Source organism: Galeopterus variegatus, unplaced genomic scaffold (genome assembly GCF_000696425.1).
Source record: "Galeopterus variegatus unplaced genomic scaffold, G_variegatus-3.0.2 Scaffold458, whole genome shotgun sequence".
In the NCBI taxonomy this organism is placed as follows: Eukaryota; Metazoa; Chordata; class Mammalia; order Dermoptera; family Cynocephalidae; genus Galeopterus; species Galeopterus variegatus.
The window spans coordinates 52536-73216 of record NW_007726569.1 but is presented as its reverse complement, the minus strand read 5'-3'; the positions used below and the strand labels follow the sequence as shown (position 1 = coordinate 73216).

Here is a 20681-nt window from a genome sequence, read left to right as displayed (position 1 = left end):
TAGTTAGGGTTTTTAATGAATTTTAATTAAATGAACAGGGGCAATTTATTTAATAGAATAGGGCTATTCATGTTAACTATTTCCTCTTGAGAGAGCTTTGGTAGTTTGTCTTTTTCAAGAATTTGTCAACTTCATCTCGGTTGTCAGGTTTATTGGCATAAAATCGTTGTTCATAATATTCCCTCATTATCCTTTTAACATATGCTGTCTTTGTGATGATGTCCCACTTCCATCATTCCTGATATTAGGAATTTGTGTATTTTCACTTTTTGTCCTGATCAATTGGCTATGGTTTACAATTTTATTGATCTTTTTTTAAAAAACAGCTTTTAGTTTCATTGGTTTTTTATTTCATTGATTTCTGCTCTTATTTTCCTTAGATTTACTTTCCTCTTATTTTTTCTAGTTTCTTAAGGTAGAGGCTCAGAGCACTGACTTTAGACCTTTCTTCTTTTCTAATATAAGCACTTAATTAAACTATGAATTTTCCTCTATATACTGTTTTAGTTACATCCCACAAATTTTGCTGTGTTGTGTTTTGATTTCCTTCAGTTCAAAATATTCTCTAATTTTGTGATTTTTTTCTTTGGCCAGTGAATTATTAAGAGGTATATAACTTCTAAATATTGGGAGATTTTCCAAATATTTTTGTTATTATTTCTACCTTAATTCTGTTCTAGTCAGTGAACACACTTTGTATGATTTGAATTCTTTTAAACTATTAACACTTGGTTTATGGCCCACAACATAGTTTATCTTGGTAAATATTCCATGTACACTTGAAAAGAATGTGCATTCTGCTGATTGGAGTATTTTTGAATGTCAATCAGGTCAAGTTGGTTGACAGTGTTATTCAAAGTGTTCTATATCCTTACTGACTTTCAGTTTAGTTTTTCTATCAATTTCTGAGAGGAATGTTAAAAACCCCAACTATAATCGTGGATTGGTCTATTTTTCCTTTCTGTTGTATCAGTTTTTGCTTCACATATTTTGGAGCTCTCTCATCAAGAATATACACAGTTAGGGACTGTTATGTCCTCTTGATGAATTAACCCTTTTATCATTATGAAATGTCTCTTTATGGTATAGGTTCCTGTGTTTATTCTACTTAAAGTTTGTTGAGCTCCTTGTATATGGGGACTTAGAGTTTTCATCAAATCTGGAAGAAAAAAAAATTTCTGCTCCCCCACTTCAGGGACTAGAGCTACACAGATGTTAGACCTCTTGATATTGCTCCACATGTCACTACTACTCTGCTCATTTGTTTTACAGTCTCTTTTTTTTTTTTCTATCTGTGCTTCATCTCGGAGAGTTCTATTACTGTCTTTAATGCACGACCTTTTCTTCAGTGTCTAATCTGCTGTTTAATTCTTCCACTATATTTTTTCAATTCAGATATTATATTTTTCATCCCTAAAAGTTCTACTTGAGTCTTCCTTATAGCTTTCTTTTTCTCTTCTTGTCCTTTCTCTCTCAACAATCCCTCACTGCCTATTGTTGAAAGTCTGAAAAATGTTTCCTATATGTTTGGTTTTCTAGTAGTTTATGGCACAAAGGTAAATACTGCCCCTGTTATTCCAACATGGCTAGGAATGGAAAGAACACATTTAATTCCTGATTTGAATTATAAACTTGTCTCAAACGATGTTTCCACTAGGAAGCCTTACACAAAAACCTAAGTTGCACATTAGTTTCTTTCCTGACACACTCTCCAGAACACTAAGTGCTACTTGTATCAGGTAAATATGTACATCATTATCTATCCAGACACTACAAATACCTTGATGGCTTATCTGTGTATCCATGGTGCTTAATAAAGTGATCAGCAAATAGCAGGTGTTTAATAACTGTTTGCTGGATGAAAGAAGGATAGATACATTCATGCATAGAATCTCATGCTATGCTCTTTCATACCTGTAAACATAATATCCCTCTGATGAAAAATCACTAAAGTGCAATAAACTGACCTAGGACTCAGAAGACCGGCCTCTGCCAGAAAGACTATAAGTTCCTTGACAGCAGGGTTTGTGTTATATGTCATTATGAATAGCTACAAGCACTTAGAAGTGCAAGGACAAATACTCATCGTAGTGGATTAAACAACTATGATCTATATGGCCCAGCATCACTTTCTTAAGGCAGATGAGTTGAACTTTGCTTTTTAATACACCCACACACCTGCTTGTACATGCTACTAAATGTATTTCAAGTTTCATTTTAAATCTATATAATTTTATTCACTTATTTTTAAATAATATTTATCTCACATTTATTTGAAACTGGACCAGAGTCTCATAAAAGTATGTTTTCCATTTTAACTGTTCACATTTTTAACTATTCACAAAAGTATTGGTTTGCTCTCAGTTTCCCCCTCCCCAGCTTTACTAAGGTATAGTTAACATCATTTAAAATTTTCTTCTAATGGTAAAAGGTCATTTTTACTGCATATGACTCAGGAGCTTTTGCACTGAGTTTTTTTTCTTTGAAGAGGGAACACATAACCCAGCAAATCAACAAGTGAGCACCAGAACTATCTTTGGAAGGGTTACTGGTACCCTGCAGGAAAAGCCATTGTACCTAAAACAAACAAAAAAAAGTAGTGGACCAGGATTCAGAAACTCAGTATCTTGAACCACCTCACAACTGCTTCATAATGCCAGATTTACCTTCTGTGAGGGAGAACTGCATGGTATAAGGCTTCTTCCAGTTGTGACATGAGTGTTAGATCAGCTTGAAAAGCAGAGACTTCATTTCACCGAAGCTAAAACGTTAACAGGAATCCAGGCCCAAGAATTTTCCTCTAAATTATCCTCCTTTCCTAAAGGAAAACTATTCTTTTCCTCCAAAGTCATTAAGAAAAGAGAATAAGCTGCTGTGCTGGACTATGATGATTCTCTGAACCTTACTTTCTGCATATGTAAAAAGAATAATAATAAGGCCTATCCTGCAGCATTATTATCAGAATTAGAAACAATATAGCTACAATGCCTGACACAGAGGGAGTTTGGTTCAATAAATGATGTCAGCTACTATATATAATCATTACTTTTTAATTTTTTCTATTGGTGACCCAGGAGTGGAAAGTAATCAGAATTATTCAGCAAAGACCTCCCATAAACTTCTCCATACACTTAAGCTCTGTCCCTCTCCTTGAGCTCTAAATATCTCCTCTGCTTTCAGTGTATTATGTTGACATCTATTAAGTCCAACCACGTGCCAGGCCCCATAGCAGACCTTGGGGCACGATGCTAAAGATGGTTTAATCAGGTTTGCTGATAATGAAGGCACAAACCATGCCAGTAAAAAAAGCTGGCCATTAGCTCAGTTGGTTAGAGCATGGTATTATAACACCAAGGTCAAGGGTTCAGATCCCCATACCAGCCAGCTGCCAAAAAACAAACAAACAAAAAGAACTGACTTATATTTGATGAGTGCTTTATAGTATACATAGCATTTCTGCACACATCATGCCATTTGATTCCCACGACAACCCTGTAAAATGGAAAGGTCAGGTCTTCTTATACCCAGAAGACAATAAGTCACTTACTTCAGGTCACAGAGCTAATATATGGTAGACCTGAGTCTACATACTCCAAGCCCAAGGCTCTCTACATGTAACATTAAATTTTACTCAGAAAAAAATGCCCCAAATATATACTACACAGTCCCCTCTGGCGACACAATAACTATATTTGTAGGATATTAAATCTCATGAACATGATTCCATTTATATAAAATTCAAAAATAAAAAAATAATTTTTTCCCCCTTTCCTCAGTATTTGACCCATTTCTGGCAAAAGTCAGTTTATAGCATAAGCAGCCTGTTGCATTCCTTGCTTTGCTGCAGGAACAGACTTGGCTGCAACAGAACAAGCAGCAGCCATTTGAAAGTACAGCCGTAGGGTAAATATAACTCAAGCAGTCCCTATAATACAAAGAAGCCCACTCCCCCTGCCCTAAAGACAGCATTAAAAAAGCAATAATAGCTAGTGCTTATGTGCCTATTATGTGCTAGACTCAGAAATGTTAAGTATCTTATCCAAAATTATCCGGCTAGTAAGTGCCTACTCAGTTCCACAACCTATAGTCTTTCCAACTGTACTACTGGGGAAAACCAAAGGGAAGGCAATACATCCACAATTTTTTTTTCCTTTATGGCTCCACATGGTTACTGATCAGTGAATCAAAAAGTAGGAGTTCTAATTCTGCCTTTAATGCATTTCTATGAGGCCACGATAAAGTCATTTAACCTCTATGAGCTTCTACCTATATTACAAACGTAGAAAGTAGTCTGCTCCATCTGCCTCTTAGGAGAATCAACTGAGAGAATGAAATGCAGACACTTAAAGCACATACAGAATTTACATACAGTAGAGATTATTCCCTTAAACTACCATCACTGTTATTTTTCAGACTTGCAAGCAATTTTTTTTTTATTATTCCTAAGATAGGAAGTCCAGAAGGCACAGTGAACATTTACTTTGTTAATAGGGGGGGGAAAAAAAAAAAAACATCTGAAACAAAACAAAACTTCTGCCTCTAAAGAAAGCTCTGATAAAGAGCCATTGTGAAGGGAATGACCTGCCTGGTCATCTGTATGTGACACAGAACTAAACGGGCTTTCTGCCACAAGGCCTGCAATCTTCAATCTTGGCTGAGCAGAGCCTGTGATTTTAGATTGAATATACAAAGACACTTTCTTAGGCTTCCCTTTTGTTTTGAATGAATTTTCTAGATCTACATGTGCTGGCAGTGTAATGTAACACCACAGGCCAATACACACCACAGGTATGAAAAGAATGTTGCACAATAAAAGGGCAATCCCACTGCTGGGTATATACCCAAAGGAATGGAAATCATCATGTTGACGAGATACCTGTACTCCTATGTTTATTGCAGCTCTATTTACAATAGCTAAGAGTTGGAACCAACCTAAATGTCCATCATTGGACAACTGGATAAGGAAAATGTGGTATATTTATACAGTGGAATACTATTTTGCCATAAAAAAGAATGAAATTCTGCCATTCACAGCAACACGGATGAACTCAGAGAAAATCATGTTAAGTGAAATAAGCCAGGCACGGAAAGAGAAATACCACATGTCCTCACTTATATGTGGGAGCTAAAATAAATAAATAAATAAAAATTTTAAAAAGATACAAAATCACAATAATATGTTGAACCTTCAAGAGAATAAAACAGAATTGAGGTTATTAGAGGTAGGAAAGGGGGAGTAGGAAGGAGGGAGAGGGGGGAATTGGTAAAGGGTCACAAAAATCAATTACACTGTATAATGAAGAATATACTAATTATCTTGATTTGAACATCGCATATTGCACACAGGTACTGATATTCAATGTTGTACCCCAAAGATACATACAATCAACTATGTTCCAAAAAACAAAAAATTGAGAAATTATTGAAAAAATAAATATATATATATATATGTGTATATATAAATACACATATATATATAAACTGAAGAAGGAAACATTAAAACATCATTTTTTCTGGAAAAAAATAAATAAATAAAAATTTTTAAATTTAAAAAATTTTAAAAAAATACAAGAGCAAAGGTTATATGACCTACCACTTCCTATCACTAGGCATTTAGTTTGAATAAGACTTTTAATTAAATAAAAATATTTGGAAAAAAGTTTAATTTTTTAAAAAGTGTTGTTTATTTGCTTAGGTTAAGTAAATTAAGAGAGAAAGGGGGTATCTGAGTGAGATTAGGTACTAAAATTATATAATCAATAACAAAGATAAAATCTAGTTGAGGGATGCAATCAGATTTTGTCTTCTATACCAGCTATGACTGATTGATTCTGGCTCTCTGGACAACTGTCTTGGTAAACAGTCTGAGGTTACATCTAGGTTTAGCAAGAAAGTGTTGTGACTACTTGGCAATGTCTACAATGAGCACAGTATAACATTAGCAACAGTTAGAAGCGTGTAATACTTTCAATGTACACTTGAGTCTTAGATACAACCATTCCCACTTACAGGAAATCTGCTAAGCAAAGAGTCATCAACTTATTTTGAGATCTGAACTAAAATTCAAAATGTGACTGAGACATTTTCTACTGTTTTGATACCTCCCTGCTTAAGATGAAGTTTAAAAATAAACAGACTACTTAGTCTTTGGGCATGGGGAAGAAAAAAGATTGATGAATGATATCATTCTATTTTAAAAATTCTTTCCCTGCAACACTATTGAGAAAAAAATTGAATCCTTACCTGAAAGTAAACTGCTAGGAAACTTGCTGACACAGAAAGAAGACAACGTCAGTGGTGCAAATGATCTACATGGTTCTCTCCCTATCTTAGGAAAGTTAGGTGAGTTCATGGAGCCAGTGGTGCTGGATTACCCACCCTACCCTGTATACTAATGTAACCATTCTCCACAGTCTCTCCTGTTCTGCCCCCTGCCTCTAGTTTAGACAAGAAATTGGAACTCAGATATCCTCATCATACCTCTCTGCTCATGAGGCTCTGCCACTTATATAAAATCTACATATCATGGCAAAACTAAACACTCTGCCTTATTAAAAAAGGTCACTTGCTCTTATTAAAAAAGGCATATCCTCAAAGGAAATAATGGCTAAAAACATTACTTTGTCAGTCAAACAATATACACAGAAAGAGAAAGATCTATTCATAACTACAGAATAACTGATCCAATCCTCTTGTTTTACATATGAGAACACCAAGGCCCAGAAAACAGAAGGGATCTGTCAATGAGAAGAGAATAACTCAGGGTCTGAAAATCAATCTGTATTGGCCATACAGTGATCCACAAAAGAATAACAACTATGGAAAGGCTAACCAAACGTAAAATTTCTACATTATTTAGTCAGCAACGTTCAGTAAGAGACACCTCAGGGTAGATGATCTGTGTAGCAACTTTTCTTGTAACACTTCTGAGCCATGTAATTTAACCAGTGACATAATGAAGACATTATACAATGTACCAGTGCCCACAGTACTGGCCTTGTGAGATCCACAGCAAAGGTGTGTCTTTGCAAGAAAGCCAAGCTCCAACTCCTGTGACTCTGTGAATCATAGGCTTTCTGCTGCAAAGATTCCCTTTTGGAGGTAGCAACTAATAAGTTTAAATGCAATCTGTCCTGATACTTTGGAAAGTCAGTAAAGTGACATCTACTCCACCTTCACCTATGTTAACTAGATAAGCTGGCTTTGGCATGACACATAGTTTTTTTTGTTTTTTAAACAAAAAGAATGTTTTGAAGTTAGAAAACACATGTTTCAGAAAAAAACTAAGTGCTGAATATACTAGTTCCTTGGTTCTTAGAAAATCCAAGATTTTGAAAACCCTGAATAAACTAAAAAAAATTACACACACACACAAATTAGTTTGTTGGATTTCAAGAGACGGGAGCAGTTTATCAACACTGATTATCAGGGAGAACCAAGCTTATGCCAGCTGTGAAAATAGCAGCCAGGCATCCACACTGGCATGTTTTTACTCCTCAGAAACTGTCTCAGCCCTACAAATGGCTCTAACTAGAGAACATTTTATCCAAACTACTCATTTTACACATGACAAAGCACAGTGGGAGAAAAGAAGGGACTTGTGCAAAGTCAGATAGAAGTAAGGAACGGAACCGGAGGTTGCTGATCTTCTGCGTGCAGAGTATACTTCAAATTCCTGTGTCTAGCACTGGTCCTAACTTAGAAGGAAGCACGGTGTGGTATGGTGAGAAGAGTGAAAGTGCTGGTCTTAGAATAAGGAAATCTGGGGTCTAGTCCTGGCCCTATCTGGGCCCCAATTTCTTCATCTATGAGATACGAGTCTTGAACCAGATGTTCTCTAAGGTCTCCAAAGTCTGCTTCTAGCTTCTAACTTTTTACGCTATGAATAAACATCTTAATTATATTGAAGCATTTCAAACTGATTGTGAGTTACTGAACTCTGAAATACGCATGAATTATGCTACAACTGCTACATAAATAATCATCACTCTGGAATGAAGAAATGTCTCCTTTGGTCAATTCTTTCAAGTACCTGCAAGTTACTAGTCAAAGTTCCAATTAATGAAAATTCCATTTTTGCTAAGTCCGTAGAATGCCTAACTACATTAATTTTTCCAACTTTCTCATATATAGATTGGTCTTGAGATTTGGAACCATGTGTACTGCCATGAGGGGCTAGTTATTTTACACCACATTCTTGCCCCAAAGCTGAAGAGTGAGAGCTGCCTCTGCTAGAAGGAGGCAGAACACTGTGTAAAGACCATAGCCCTTCGAGTCAGACTTGGGTTTAAATCCTGACGCTACTGCCCACTAACAGTATGACTTCAGGCAAGTTACTTAGTCTCTCTGAACCTCTACATCCACATTAGTAAAATAAGGATAATTCAAACTTTCTAGAACTGTTATGAACACTACATTATATTACGTATACAAGTGACTAACACATAATAGGACTCAATAAATGTTAGTGTCTCATCACACTTTTTCACAGCCAAAAAATACTCAACACTCTTTGAATAGCTCTGTTTCTTACTTTGAGGCCACTTTTAAGCCTACTGGCAGCCAGGTCACAGTTCATTAAAACATTTACACATGTATTCAAGATGATCTGTGACAGTTCTTTAAAAGAAAGAGGTCTTGATTAAAAAAACAAAAAAGGAGGGGGGTGGTTTCATAAGCTGTCAGTCTCCTGCCTTTGGTTCAAGAACAATTTTTTAATAACTAACTACTTTCAAAAACCTTTTATTTATTTCAGCTCCCACTGATCTGTGGAAATCATCAGTATCATTAGAGTGGACAACCAACACATTCATTCTGAAGAAGCTACTAGCCAGGAGAATCATTAGAAGGAATCTTGGTACAGACTTCTTGGCAAAATTGTGAATTTCCATTTAGTTTGCAAAATTTGGGGAATTCTAACAATATGGTATCAATTTTTCTCCTATGAATATGGACTTGCTTTAGAGAAAAATTCTCCTCTGAATTTATTTTGCTACTCTATTCTGGTTTTATTTAGCTAAATATTTGCAGAAAATTGGTAAACTACTATATTAGTTGCTATTTATATAGTTAAGTCACCACACAGTGCTAAATATCTCCTGAGGAAAAAAAAGAAACAGATTGGGATTTAACCAGGATGACAACTGTAAACTGAAACAGAGAACTTTTAGTAATGCCTAGCATTCTATTAAGGGTCTGAAGAATTTTTACTATTTCAAGGTTTTTTGTTTCTTAAGGATAGGTTGCTACTATTTATATTTTACAGTATAACAGAAATGTTAAAATTCCCTTCTATCCTTCTGACACATAAGAAAAGGACACTGGTTGACATACACTATTTTTATGCTGACAGCCAGAGCTATTTTGAGCCATTTTAGTACTATCCAATGCTTTTGCCAATAAAAAAGGTTAGTATGACATTAGCAAACTAGAGAATAAGTTCTCAGTTTCTGGTCACTTAATAAGCACATTTCTTTTTAACAACCCAAAAGTCTATCTTTTGGTTATAAAAAAAATAATGCAATTCACCAACATAAGCCATTAAACCATAATTAGAAAGTCCTACCTTTTGTGCATCTCCTGTGAAATATGCAATGGCTAGGGTAGGCAGAATCATGAACAGTGCATTGTAATAAAGCAGACCATATTTTCCCAGCTCCTAGAATAGAAGATAATTAGGTGTTTCATTTGGTTCTAGCAAACAGATATGCATAACCCTTTAACAGAGTTATCACCCAATTATGGATACATATATATATATATACACACAGACACATACATACACACACACACACACACACACACACACACACACACACACAAACACACACACACAGCCTTCCTCCACAACACACACAGCAAATAAGTTAAGTCAGAAATTTTGTAAACATTAAGAAATAACCAGGCTGGCTGGTTAGCTCAGCTGGTTTCAGTGCAGTGTTGATAACCAAGGTCAATTGTTGGGATCCCCTTTCTGGCCAGCCGCCAACAACAACAAAAAACTAAACTTTAAAATGGCCCCCCAAAGAAGTAAACTTACAAGATTTTAAACTTATCTGAAGTAAGCTCCTTAAGCGCTTAAGTTCAAAGAAATAAAAATGACATCAACTGGCTGCCTTAAAATAGCAAGTAGGAAATTGGTTATTTTAAACACATATACTCATCTACATAAAAACAATCCCTGAAGCCATTCCCTTTCCAGAATCAAATCAAGAGTCAGTCTGGTCTTGGGCTTTTCAGAAGCATAACAGAGTGCCACTTAAGAGAGATGTACGGACAGATCCAGACACACAGACTCAGGCTAGACCAACACAGACAGACAGCACTTCCCAGTGAAGTATTTCTGAAAATGTGTATGCGAAGTACAATGAAGATTAAGGTCACTATTACCACAACTACCAAAACACATTATGACTAGTTGTGCCCTCAGCTTTTTGGGAGCAATGAAGGACTTATTCACACACTTCTGGGACATTCAGCAAGAAGCAGAGTCACCTGAAAAAGTAGACCAGGATTTTTTTTTTGGGGGGGGGGTTATGGAGGAGTGGTAAGGATAGGGACATGATATCTGCCTAACTTCTATGATTGAAAAACCACTGAATGATGTGAAAAGTTAAACTACCTTTTCAAAAGCAGCTTTCAAAAACTGGAAACAAATATCCAACAATAGAAAAGTAGCTGATTCGACTATGATACAGCTATGCAATGAAACATTACACAGCGACTAAAAAATGTTTAATGATGCTGAGTAGCATGGAAAGGTGTTCATGAAACAGTACTAAGTGAAAAATATTAAGTTAGGAAATAGCCAGTTAGTTCAGTTGTTGAGAGCATGGTGCTGCTAACACCAAGGTCCAGGGTTCGATTCCTACACCAGCCAGTCATCAAAAAAAATAAAATTAAAAAAAATTAAAGAAAAGATATTATGTATCATTCCTCTTTCATTTAAAACTTTTACATATAGATAAGTGCATATACATATGCACATACACATATACAGTAAAGAATATCCACTAAAACAGTGCTTCCACTTGATGGTAGGACTAAGGGAAATTTACGTTTTCTTTCTCTTATTTACCTGTTTTCTACTATTTCTATCATAAATATGTATTATTTTATATGACTTCCTTTAAGTTAAAAATGTTTTAAATTCAATAGCTGCATTCAGATCTAAAATGCAGCACAAAGTCTTTATGCGTATGACTTGTGGCTCAAAGGACCATGACTATAAGCAGTCCTGAAATCATTGGTAATAAAACTTCTAATTTATTAAAAGCATCTCAATGTGGCCATACATAATGCATCCTTCCTTCTAGTTTGTTGATTCTAATGCATGAACTAGGAAAAGCAGACCAATGAACTTAAAAGTTCTAATTAAAATAAGCCATAAGTCATTTCTTAGTGAGGAACTAATGGGCTCTCCTAGGAATAAAATACTGAAACCTCTTTATTTTTTTCTAGGTTCTAGGATGTCCTGTAGATTGTGCTGTCCAATATGGCAGCCACCAGCCACATGTAGCTATTCACAATAAATTATAATTACATAAAACTACTAATTCATATCCTCAGTTGTACCAGTCACTTTTCAAATACTCAATAGCCACGTGTGGGTAGTTATTGTTAACGGACAGCAGAGTCATTTCAGAAAATTCTATTGGACAGTGCTGTTTTAGACAGCTGAAGCTGCTATATTAGCACCTATTTCCCAAAGCAGCAAATGGGCTTAAGAAAAAAACACAGTAAGACCAAATCTCTAACTGCTCCCTTTTCTTTAGCTATTAAAAAAAAGATAAAGTTTTACTAGTAGCTTCCATTAAAATGCAATCATTATACAGAGTCGTCCAGGTACACAGATGCAGGACAAGACATAAAAGGTGTATTTAAAGAGAATGTGTTGGAAACAAATCTGCACTGTCCCTAGTTCTTCAAGGATATTCCAAAAAAAATTCTCTGAAAATAATGAAACCTACTAGGATGGCCATAAAATCTGTACTTCTTTTCTGGAGGAGAAGGCAAAGCCCTCGTCAAGACAATGCCAACTCAATACTAATACTACTAGGGAGTAGGTAGGGCCTTTGTATGCAGTTATGATATGAGTTTCAAAAAAGGACCTGAAGTAGTTTCAGAAATACTGTAAATACATCAGAACAATCTAAAAGCTAAGAAGATAAGGTCATCTGACTGAAGAAAAAATATAGATAGGAAAATAAGATAAAGTCATGGTCAGTTAAAGATTTAATTATGAGATAAAAATATACTAGCTGCACAGGAAAAACTATGGTGACATTTAAGATAAATATCTCATATGGGTCCTCAAATATGGATAGGATACATTATGGTATCAAAGGCAATTCCTTGATATTTAAGCCACCCTATGATATATAAAGTTGAGTATCACAAAGCTATTTCTTACAATAATATAATCTCATAACGTAGCAAAAGCAATATGGCTCAAATACTCAGCTTTCTGATGATCTGGCTTGATCTAAAAATAAAATTTAATCTGTCTACATTCAAAGAATATAGTAAACAAACAAAAATATCTTGTAAAGCCTTTGTGTGTATGCTGCAAGCGGAGGGCAAAGAACTAGGAATACCAAGTTCACATGTATGAGATTTAGGCCAGGTAACTCAATGTTGCCCCTGAGATATCCTAATACTCCCTAGAGTTTCCCATTATTTGTAAGATAAACACACAAAAGCCATCCTTGTTCTACAGCCCCTTCCAATGCTCACTCACCTTCATGCCTGCCCAAAGGCTTCCAGATATTTCTCTTTCTTGTCCCAGATCCCTCACCAAGTCATCTAGTACACAACCATGAACACTTCTAACACTTTTCTCTAATGAACACCCCTTACTTTCACTACACCACTCTAAGTCAATATTCGTGCAATCTCTTCTAGGGAAGCCAGCAATAAAGCCTAACAGTTAATTAATTAAAAAAATTAAGGTTTTATGTCAGCACCAAAGTGTAGGCATTTTACTCTCAAAGAGCCCCATGTCTTTCCCATCCCTCCTAAGCATCTTGCTTTATTCCCTGCTTTTTCCCTGATGCTTTGGCATTACCATTCCCAACATCAGTAAACATCTGTTAAAGAAGCTTTAGATTGCTACCTACTTTTGAATCTAATTTTTGTTTTACATATGCTCCATTTGCTGCTGTCAGTACATCGTTTATCAGAATAAAAACATATCCTTCCAGATCAAATGCCAAGTCAGAGCTGTAAAACATAAGCAACACTTTAAGAACGATTTGTTTAAAGAACATGCATTTAATTTTACATAGGTCTCAAGTATAACATTTGCAAGAACATATTCTCATCTCGGTAAATGACATTAGGCATTTTATGAGCTACTAGCATTTCTTGATTTCTGGTCATAGTCTGTAACTGCATGCTCAATAAAGGATTCTTCAGAAATGAGAAGCACTAACACTTAAAATAACATTAGCAGTAATCAATCATGTTTCAAAGTCAGATAACAACAAGCAACCAAATTGACCATTATAGTACATCTGTGAGGAAGGCAGAAGGCATCAGAGCTCAAATTCACAGATAAGAAAACCAAAAGGATAAAGTTTTTAACATGTCATTTTCTAAAGATTCACACAAAAGGTAGGACTATCTTGCACAAATAGTTAGGACACTGGCTGGAATTTCTGAAGCGTGGATCACAGTTCTGAAATCAAGCTAGAACAGTGTCTAAACACACAGTAAAACTCTAATACTTAAATAAATGCTCAATGAACCTATAAGATGTAACTAGTAGGATTAGGGAAACTGAAAATTTCTGGTACTTAATCGAGTACCAGGCACAAGATAAAAACTTAGTAAATTTAACAGAATAAATGAAAATCTGAGAAAAGTATTCCTTCAGCACACTAGCTAAAATAGTGGCCTCACATTTTATGATTTTGCAAAGATACTGAACTACTAAATGGAACCAAGACTTCTGATCAGTTCTATGCCACTGCAATTTACACAGGAGTAGCCTAATGTACACCCCCATCCCAAGCAGTCTAACGACCCTCTAATTTCAGATTCCCTTCCTCCTTGGATGCTTTTCAAAGATATGATTCTTACTTAGGCTAAAAAGAGTTATTTTTATTTATAACTGATCACTTATTACCAATAATTATCAACAATTTCTAATGTGCTATACATAGGCTCACATCTTACCTGGCAGCTACAAAGGCTCCAATAATCATTGCTAATACAGTCATTTTAATACCCCAAGAAAAAGTCTTCCTACAAAATAAAAAAATAAAAAAAAAACATATATGTGACTTTGTTATTCACAGAGATTCATTTTATAACATAAGCAGAAAAAAATACATAACATGTTTTCTTTAAAAAAGCTATAAACAATCATATTTTAGATGTTTCCAAGAAGCTAAATATTTAAAAGAACTCCTTTGATAAGGCAAAAACTCATTTTGTTATATAAATAACTGAACTAATTTTTTCTAATTCTTACCATTTGTTATAATTATTAGTGAGACTGAATTTTTGTAGATCAGAATTTATTTCAGTAGGAAAAGGTCACACACATTTGTAGTAAAAATAGCTAAGATACGAACATTGTTTAAAACTTACACTACCTATGATTTTGACCCAGCTTCATTCAGTGGCAGCAGTAAGTACAGAATTCTAGAAAGTAAATCTCATGTTCAGATAGATTTCCAACTTCAATACACCTTCCCATTACTGCTCCCACAAACTATCAATTCCAATAACTAAGGAAAAAGGTTGATTAAACTTCTCGAAAGTTGAAATAGAAACAAGACAAATAATCTTAATATCTCACATATACTGGGCACTTTTTCAAGGTCATTAAAGTTGTTTAAATAATAGATATATTAGAAATTTAGCTCACTTGAGTAAAACTCCTTCAGCAAACATTGTAAACAGGATGGAGAACCTTCTCAGAACTGTAAACATTGGCAAGCTACAAAAAAAAAAAGAAAACTAGGTAAAATAAAGTTAAACAATTTATTTTTTTTAAACCAAGATTTTTCAAATTGGCAATTGAAAATATGCTAATCGCTTCCTTCCATTATGAAATTCCATGCTGATTAATCTGTGATTAAATTAAACTCCTCTCTCTAGAAACAGTTATTTGAAAGCCTAAAAGAGTCACTTTTAAAAAACTACCAGAAGTGAGAAACATTAAATTAACTACAAAAAGGTAGTGATCACACATCTATTATCACAAACTAATAACATCCACTTTCTTTATTTTATTCTGCTAAATATGCGAATACCATGAACTGTAACCATTTTAGTCTTGAATAGAAAAAGGCTTCTTTCTCCTTTCTTCACTGGACTGACTTCCCTTCCCACCCCACAGACCACCCAAAAAACATCTATGAAAATCTTACCCCATGAAACATTCCTTGACTGTCCTTTTGTGGAAGTAATTTTGTCTTCCTCTAAATTCCCAGAGCATTTTGCTTGCACTACTCAAACATACACCCTCTTGCAATATAGTTATTTCTGAATATATCTTATCTCACTCCAAAGTGCTTTATTACTTAGCTGGCAATCAAAGACAGGGTGTGAATGAACAGACAGATGACAATAGATGAACAAAGTTAACTCTACACAATGCAGCAGACCTGCATTTCTTTCCAAGTGGGTAATGAGATGGAAAAGGATGCCCCCACCCATGATACATATGACTTCCTTGGAACGGTCCCCAGAGATATCATCTTGGTCATTGTCAGGTTTCTCACGTTTAAAAACGAGGAAATGAAAAACATTTTGTCTCTGATCCTCAAAGATTTCCCCATTCTGTTTTGCAATCATCCAATGTGCTAGGGCTTTAGCTGGTGTGGAAGTGGTGAAGCCATAGGCATCTGTTAAATGGTTTCCCTATGTGTGTTGTTTTAATATCACAGACACCCAATATATATCACACTACTTAAGTTGAGAAGCCAGGAGTTGAGAGGTTACAGGGTAATCAGACAGTGTTTTCATGGAGTAGAGAGTTATGCTGCCATGGGTAAGATATTAATCTTATTTGTATCAGGATTCTAGCTGATGTTATTTTAACTACTTAATTAAAAGAAAAACTGCAAAACTTCTCATGCTCACCCTTTGATTTTGCTCTGTGGAATTTGCCTAAAATATAATATTTATGAACTATATTAAAGAACTGAAATCCCAGAAGCCTAGCATATATCCTTCACTACTGCAGGTCTGGAAAAAATTGAAAATCTCCTATCACAGCATTTTATAACATTTTAAGACTTCTAACATCAAAGCGAGGGGGGGGATATAAACAAAAAACTCTTTTGCTTCAAAGGAAAAGAACATAAACTAAAAACCTTTGGTGCAATCTTCATTATTTAGTAATAGAAGCTTTCTGGCCCTTTTCTTATTTTCAGAATCAATAACAATGTGTTAAGTATTTGACATTCAAGTACAATTTTAAGAATACATTATATTAACCTCACTAGTAAAATAAAGTTATCCATACTTCAGTTTCTTTGTGCTGAACAGTCCCGTGATTTGGTTCCCAAAATATAGTAGAGGTAGTGGAAACGTCTAGAAAATTTAAAAAGGGATAACAAAACTCAATAATAAAGATAGCTAAAACAAGGTCCTTTCAAACAGAAACAGTTTTGTTTATAAGATCAAATTCTTTCCACTTAAAACATAAGATTAGTTCTCAGACACAAACTTGACCCCCATGAAACACCCAAACAACATTATTCTTGGATTAACAGCACTACTATGGCAGAAAGAGAGAAAGGGAGGAAGGCAAGGAAGAAAAGAAACAGAAATATGAATATGATCAACCAATAAGAGACAGAAACACCATTTGCTTTAAAGTATGATAATGTATTAACCCATGGCTCTACTGTCGGCAGAAAAGGAAAAGGCATATTGTCTTCACCTGGAGTCAAGCAAAAGCAGACAGAAGAATATGAAAATAAATTCAAAGAACAATGAATGCAGGACACACTGGCTAGATTAGATGGATACAGTTTCTGTAAAACTGTTGTGCTCCCAACAAGTGTGCATTAATTAACACAGAAGATCCCTAATTTTTTTTCTTCTTCTTAATCTTAAAGAGATGTGAGATGTTAACATGTATTATTACATTTACTGTTTACCTTAATTATACTCACTTTAGATTGGGAGATTTCAAGACTGCAATTTTTAAATATGCAAGGCACTGATAAAAAAAAATACATGGTGACTGCTCATAAAACAAAGTATTACTTTCTTTTTCTTTTACCTTTCGAGGTACATTTCTGTCAAGGTCAGGAAACTTGACTATTCTGAGCGCCTTTCCCACCCAGAGAACTGCCACTGTGGCCACCATCTGTAAACAGAGAACACAGATTCACTGTTCTACATATAAAGACACACACAGAAGTTCTAACAACATAAACCACGTAATGCTGAAGATTCGAACTAACCTGGCCAAGTCCAACACATAGTGAGGAGGGAAATCTACAAAAAGGTTAAAGAAAGAAGAAAACAAAACAGGGTCAGAAAAACTCAAACTTAGCTCTGTGAATTCAATTTGCATATCGGCAACCTTAAAATATATTTTGATACAATCTACAACAACGTCTCCCTCTTATCCCAATAAAAGAGAAAAATCCCTGCCGGTTGTCAGGACACACCGCTGATACTGTAGCCTCGGGAGGCCACTTGTCTCATCTTGTCCGACTGTTACAATTTCAGTTAGCTGCCTACAATGGATTTTTCAAGGAAGGACTTAGATCTCTGCAACGGTTTCACATCTTTAAAAAAAAGACAAAAAAAACCCCTTCTGCCTCAGAATCCCAGTGACAGCGACAGAATAATCGTAAATGGGCGTGAGTATGCGCACGTCCCCAGAGGCTGTCAGCAGGTACAGGGGACACTGAAGCCCTGACTCTGGTGCAGGAGGCGGAGGAGAGATAGCATCCCTCGCTCTCCTCCCTGCTGACATGCATCGGGGCCCAGAGTCCCCAAGAAACTTTGCTCCAATGCTCCAAACGCTGCGAAAGGCAGGGTTTTCAGTGCGTTGCACCAAGAGAACGGCAGGCGCCGCCTGAACGCGCACCGGGCCGGCCGGAGCTCTGCGCGGGGAGTGGGACCCCAACTCCAGGCCGGCGCGCCACGCGGGCTCCGCCGCCCGCCCTCCCCAGTTCCCGCCCAACTTTGTTCAGCTTCAACTTTGGCAGTCAAAGTCCAGGGAGCCGGCGCGCCGCCGCCGCCGCCCGCTCCTCCTCCGCGGCCTCGGCCGCCTCGGCCCTACCTGTAATTGGTGAGCACGCTCTTGTTCACCACCACGATCAGGAAGGAGCTCACGCCGTAAAAGCCGGCGGCCAGCAGCTTCAGGAACACGGTCAGCGTTTCGGCCGACGCCATCCCCAGCTCCTCCTCATCTCTGTGTGTGGAGGATTTCGTGGGGGCTTCTCCTTTAACCCGAGCATGCTGACGTCTATGAACTTCCGCCATGGCTGCGGCGGCGGCGCGGGCCTGTGAGGGGAGCGGCGGACGGGCCTGGTGGCGGGGCCGTGAAGCGCGGGGGCCTGTGGCGGCGGCGGCTCTCGGCACTCGCGGGATCTGGGCCCGCGGACTGGGCCGGCTGCGTGTTCGCCGCCTCAGGTCTCCGCACGGCCGCCGCCCGTCCCCGCCCAGGGGCAGAGACGCCCGGGTACACACCCCCGGAGACTTTGCTCGGGCATTGTGCAACACGGGGTCAGAGGGTAGAGGCCGCGCCGGGCTTGGCCTGAGCAGGAGTTAGAGAGGGCCTGGATTAGGGGCAGGGGCAACCCCGAGCCCAAGGCGAAGAGGGAAATGAAGCCGGGGGAACCACTCGGGTGCACAGAAGCTCCAGGCGACAAAACACAGACGCCGAGCGACGCTCTCGCCTTGCGCCTGCGCACAAGCACGATTTGGGTCTCTTGGAGGGGCGTGTACCTGGGGTGGAAGAGGCTGACTGCAGGGGGCTGGAAGGCCGTATTCTCCAGATAAGAGCCGCACCAAAAGTGCAGACCCTCCTCCCCTCTGTATCAGGCGGATAGCTCAGAAGTTACTATGCGTTGCATCTAGACTCATTTTGAATGGTCTTTTGGTCTCTGGCAGGGGGTCAAAACCCTTCAAATGTTTCAGATGTAGATCAACAGTAAACACTCAATAAACATTTCATTCTGCAATACTTCGGGCTTCTCACACTTTCTGAACTCAAAAAACACCAAATACTTTCTTTGGAGATCAAGGAGGAATTTTTTTCTTTAAGGAAAATGTTCACATATCCAAAAAAATAGCAAGATAATCAAGCAGCTTGGGGATTAGTGAAAGTGCAAGGTGTTTGGAACCTAAAAGCCTTGAGTTCCAATTCCAGGACTCTTAGAAATGTTCCCCAGACCTAGCTGTGTGCCCTTGGGACAATGAGATGACCTCTCTAAACCTGGAGCTCCCCAATTTCTACGGATGTAAAGCTAACGCAGTGCTAGTTTTCAGTAAATGATAGCCATTATTATACAACAGAAGCAAATCATTATTATCAGTTTTGGCAAAGAAATCACATACCTAATGTTAATGTCAGGAAAGAACAACAACTTTGGATTATTTTTCTAAACACTTGTTTTATATCTTATTTATTTTTGCTTATTTTTAAATTGTGGTAAAATATACATAACATAAAATTTATTATTTTAACCCTCTTTGAGTGTACAGTTTAGTGGTATTAACTACATTCACATCGTTTTGCTACCATCACCACTAATCCATCTTCAGAACTTTTTCACCATCCAAATTGAAACCTTTTACCCATTGGACAATCACTCCCCATTCCCCACTCCACACCCCCTGCCCCCAACCAGTGTTGTACTTTCTGTCTCTGTGAACTTGACTACTCTGGGTACCTCATATAAGTAGAATCATACACTATTTGTTCCTTTGTGACTGGCTTATTTCACTTAGCATAATGTTTTCCAAGTTCGTCCATGTCGTAGCATGTGTCAGAATTTCCTTCCTTTTTTAAGTCTGAATAAATATTCCATAGTATGTATATAATGGATCTATATCTTTCGAGTTATTCTGGGAATACTTGTGTTCTTTGAGTATTCCTTAGGGAAAACTGGCACACAGGATGACTTTCTTAACATGGCCTACAAGATCCTAGGTGATATGGCTCCTGCCCGCTGTCCAGAGGCACTATTTACATTTCCCTCCCTAAGCTGCAGCGAAATCAACAATTCATGCTTCTGTGTCTTTACTCCCATTATTCCTTCTACCTGGGATGCTCTTCCTCTCCCTCCCCTCATCTCCTGAAGAACTCTTGCTTTTCCTTCAGCATTTAGGCAAAACATTAGCTCCACTCTGGGCAGCCTTCCTTCACACTACCTCTCCCTGCCCTCCACAGAATTGACATCTCCTTCGTGTCCCTCCTACCTCTTTGTATACCTCCTTATAGAGTGTCTTAGTCCATTCACACTGCTATTACAAAATATATGAGACTGGATAAGTTATAAAGAGCAGAAACTTATTTCTCACAGTTCTGGAGGTTGGGAAGTCTAAGATCGAGGTGTCAGCAGTCTGGAGTCTGCAAGATTGCTCATAACAGCCCACTAATGGGAATAACCTCCCCTTTTGTTTCCTACACTTTCCCTGCCGAAAAAGCATTTGATAAAATCCAACACTCATTCATGACAAAGACCCTCTATAAATTA

At 37.3% G+C, this 20681-nt stretch overlaps 1 protein-coding gene across 1 annotated transcript in view; it reads right to left on the bottom strand.

The window, feature by feature from the left end:
* The window catches only part of SLC35D1 (solute carrier family 35 (UDP-GlcA/UDP-GalNAc transporter), member D1), a 65719-nt gene extending 46596 nt beyond the window's left edge, over positions 1 to 19123 (bottom strand). Inside the window, exons 1-8 of the mRNA XM_008568999.1 lie at positions 18260 to 19123; positions 17430 to 17463; positions 17246 to 17332; positions 16481 to 16548; positions 14876 to 14947; positions 14179 to 14247; positions 13119 to 13221; positions 9566 to 9658 (exon numbers count right to left, since the gene is read on the bottom strand). Of these exons, the coding sequence (XP_008567221.1) occupies positions 9566 to 9658; positions 13119 to 13221; positions 14179 to 14247; positions 14876 to 14947; positions 16481 to 16548; positions 17246 to 17332; positions 17430 to 17463; positions 18260 to 18462 (729 nt within the window). The 5' untranslated portion in view covers positions 18463 to 19123. The remainder of the gene's footprint in view (positions 1 to 9565; positions 9659 to 13118; positions 13222 to 14178; positions 14248 to 14875; positions 14948 to 16480; positions 16549 to 17245; positions 17333 to 17429; positions 17464 to 18259) is intronic.
* Between the last annotated feature and the right edge of the window lie 1558 nt (positions 19124 to 20681).